At 58.5% G+C, this 3,186-nt stretch overlaps 1 protein-coding gene across 1 annotated transcript; it reads left to right on the top strand.

The window, feature by feature from the left end:
• Positions 1-203: 203 nt before the first annotated feature.
• Positions 204-1,109, top strand: ETH_00015635 (uncharacterized protein; the record flags this gene model as incomplete). Its single annotated transcript, XM_013375106.1, has 1 exon — positions 204-1,109. The coding sequence occupies one exon, from the start codon at positions 204-206 to the stop codon at positions 1,107-1,109; it is 906 nt and encodes a 301-aa protein (XP_013230560.1).
• Positions 1,110-3,186: the final 2,077 nt, after the last annotated feature.

Below are 3,186 nucleotides of genomic sequence, written 5' to 3'. Positions count from 1 at the left end.
CCTGCAGCAGCAGCAAACCGCTAACAAGCAGCAGCTGCGCCAGCAGCAGCAAAAGCGGCAATGCCATATTCCCCCCCTTGTACCCGCCTGCAGCCTCAGGTGGACTGCAGCCTTCGTCCCTGCTTTTTACGGTGCAGAAGCACAAGCAGCAGCAGCAACAGCAGCAACAGCAGCAGCTGCTGCTGCAGCAGCAGGGGACGGAAATGTTTTGTGCCAAGACAACTCCGCTGGAGACAGTCAATGATAAGGGACTCCCTGCTGTTCCTGTGTCTCCTTTGTCTTTACCTGCAAATGAGCAAGACCAATTTATAAACAGAAATAAATACATTTTAAACTTGCCTTTCCAGATTTCTGATGGGGGGCAGCAGGGCCTCTGGGGGGCTCTCGACACAACAGGTGGTGCGCCTCACGTGCAGCAGCAGCAGCAGCAGCAGCTGCAGCAAAGCCCGCAGGATCCTCTGCACCCGGCACAACAAGTGCTCAGCCGCCGCCAGCACGAGCTGCAGCAGCAGGAGCAGCAGCAGGAACAGCAGCAACAGCAGATTGTTGCAGCTGCAAGTGGAGAAACTCGGGACACCCCACAGCAGCTGCAGCAGCAGCTGCAGCAACAAATGCAGCAGCAAATGCAGCAGCAACAGCAGCCCATCCCCGAGGGCTTCGTCCCGAGCACCCTGCTGGACAGCAGCTCAGGAGCAGCAGCAGCATCAGCAGCAGCAGCAGCTGCGTCAGCTCCCGCTTCCGCTGCCCCAAGAGAACACCCGCAGCAGCAGCTGCTGCTGCGGGGAGCAGCATCGGCGCCTTGTGAGCTTCTTCACCCTCAGCAGCAGCAGCCGCTCCCGAAGCAGCAGCAGCAGCAACTGGGAACATCTCGATCTCCTTCCCCGAAGCAGCTGCTGCTGCGGGCCCTTTTGTCCCCGCAGTCGGAAGCCTTTGCCGAGGGAACTAGGGACTGCTTTGTGCCCCCTGCTGCTGCTGCTGTGCAGCCGCTGCAGCAGCAGCAGCTGCAGCAGCGGCAGCAGCACGCGGAAGAAAGCGCCGCCAGCAAACTGGCAGAGACAGAAGAATGCGCGTCCACGCAAACCTCCCGGGGAAGCGACTACAGGTCTTAGTTGCAGCAGCAGCAGCAGCAGCAGCAGCAGCGGCCTGCGGTGCAGCAGCAGCATGAACTTTAGCAGCAGACCAGCAGCGGCGGCAGCCGGTAACAACAGCAGCGAGAGCTGCTGCTGCCGCTTCTGCATTGGTTGGAAGGGCAACAATAAAGTGCTGCTTGCTGCAGCAGCAGCAGCGGCGTCAGGATAAATGGTAGCAGCAGAAGCAACTGCAGCTGCAGGTACACCCGTGCTCTTTGCTGCAGCAATAGCAGCAGCAGCGGAAGCAGCAACATGGGGGAGAGACGCAGCAGTCTTGTTCGAGTTTGGTTTCTCATGCTTGTTTGTCTCAGCAGCAGAGACGTAGCTCTTAGTGATGGGCCCTTTGCTGCCTGCGCTGCAGCAGCAGCAGCAGCAGAAGCAGCAGCAGCGAGCCGCTGCTGGGCTCTAGCGCCGCCTCGCCGCCCTTTGTCTTGCGGGCGCGGCCTAGTGCCCCTGTGTTTGTTAAAGAAGCTGAGAGGCGCAGAGCGGAAGCAAAGAGAGAGGAGTTGGTTGGCTGGGGCAGCAGCAGCAGCAGCTCCGGAGCGGCAGCAGCAGCAGCTCCGGAGCAGCAGCAGCAGCAGCTCTGGGGGTTTTTGTGGGTCTCGGCGCAGCAGCTGCGCAGGGCTTTCGCCCCAGCTTCTTCCAGCTTCTGGATTTATTTCTTTTTGCTTCTGGATTAAAATAAAAGTCTTTTTGCGCCCTTGCTTCCGGTGTCGAGCGAGTCCCACAGGCTTGCGGTGTATGTACACTTCACCCTTTCCGGCCCCGCCGCTGCGCTGCGCTGCAGCAGCAGCCAGGTGTACAGACACTCGCGGCGGCGGCCCCGCGCTGCCTCCGCCCCGCATGCGTTTCTCCCAGCCCTGCATGCATCTGTGCATGCGCGCATGCATGCGCGCATGCAGGGCTGCATGCACGCGTCCGCGCTGCAGCCGCCGCTGCATGCGTGCGTGCATGCACCCGTGCATGCACCGCTCGCTGCATGCAAGCCCTGCATGCCTGCCTGCATGCGCCGCTGCATGCATGCGCGCTCCCGCAGCCGCGCATGCATGCGAGCTGTTGGATGCGCGCATGCAGACTCCCTGCATGCGTTGAGGCGCAGCAAAAAGCCCCAAATGGAAGGTGAAGTTCTTCTGTCCTTCTGGCCCATTCACATTTGCTGCAGGGACCCGTCCCTGCCCTGCGCCTTGGCTGCAGCAGCAGCAGCAGCTGCTGCTGCTGCTGCCCAGGGCCGCGCTACTGTTACTGCTGCTGCTGCAGCCCACTGCCCTGCTGCTACTGCTGCTGCTGCTGCTACAGCAGCAGCAGCGTGGCTGCAGAGAGGCACTTGTTCAAGCATCACCGAAATCTGTCTGTCTCAATCAAGAGAGTTTCTTTGTTCATATTTTCGTCACTTTTCGAGTCCCCGCTGCTGCTGCTGCTGCTGCTGCTTCTGCTGCTGCTGCTGTTTGTCACTTTTGCTGCAGCTGCTTCTCGCTGTCTCTGTGGGTATCTCTTGTGTCTTTCTCTTTTCTTTCCGTATCCCTTGTTTCCTTTTTTCTGCTTCCTTTAATTCTTCTCTCTTCTTGTCTCTGCTGCTGCTGCTGCTGCTGCTTGTCCTTCCTTCTTCGTGTCTCTTTCTCTTTTGCCTATCTGTCTATTTGTTTTCTTTGTTTTTATATTTTGCTTCTTCTAGATAGCTGCAGAACCAGTTAAAAAGGATATAATTGATACAAAAAAGTTTGCTGCTTGTGTCTCTGTTTCGTCTAAATCCAGTCACTTTTGCTGCTGCTGCCGCTGCTGCTGCTGCTGCTGCGGCACGACGCCCAGCAGCAGAAGAAGGCAGAGGGACTCTCGCCGTTTCTCTCCCTCAGCCTGACACAGAGAAAACACACAAACTGCTGCTGTGGCTGTTGCTGCAGCTGCTGCAGCTGTTGCTGCAGCAGCTGCTGCTGCTGAGGGCAAACACCCGCCGCAGTTCGCCGGCAAGGGTAGCAGCAGCAGCAGCAGCAGCAGCATATTCGCGTGCCAGTACCTCCCCGACAAAAACAAGCATCTAGAGACAGCAGCAACAGCTGCA

The sequence above is a fragment of the Eimeria tenella genome, genomic scaffold, assembly GCF_000499545.2.
Source record: "Eimeria tenella Houghton genomic scaffold, Eth_scaff252, whole genome shotgun sequence".
Taxonomy (NCBI): Eukaryota; Apicomplexa; class Conoidasida; order Eucoccidiorida; family Eimeriidae; genus Eimeria; species Eimeria tenella.
Note: the sequence above shows the minus strand (reverse complement) of the source record. Positions and strands in the feature narration are given on the sequence as shown.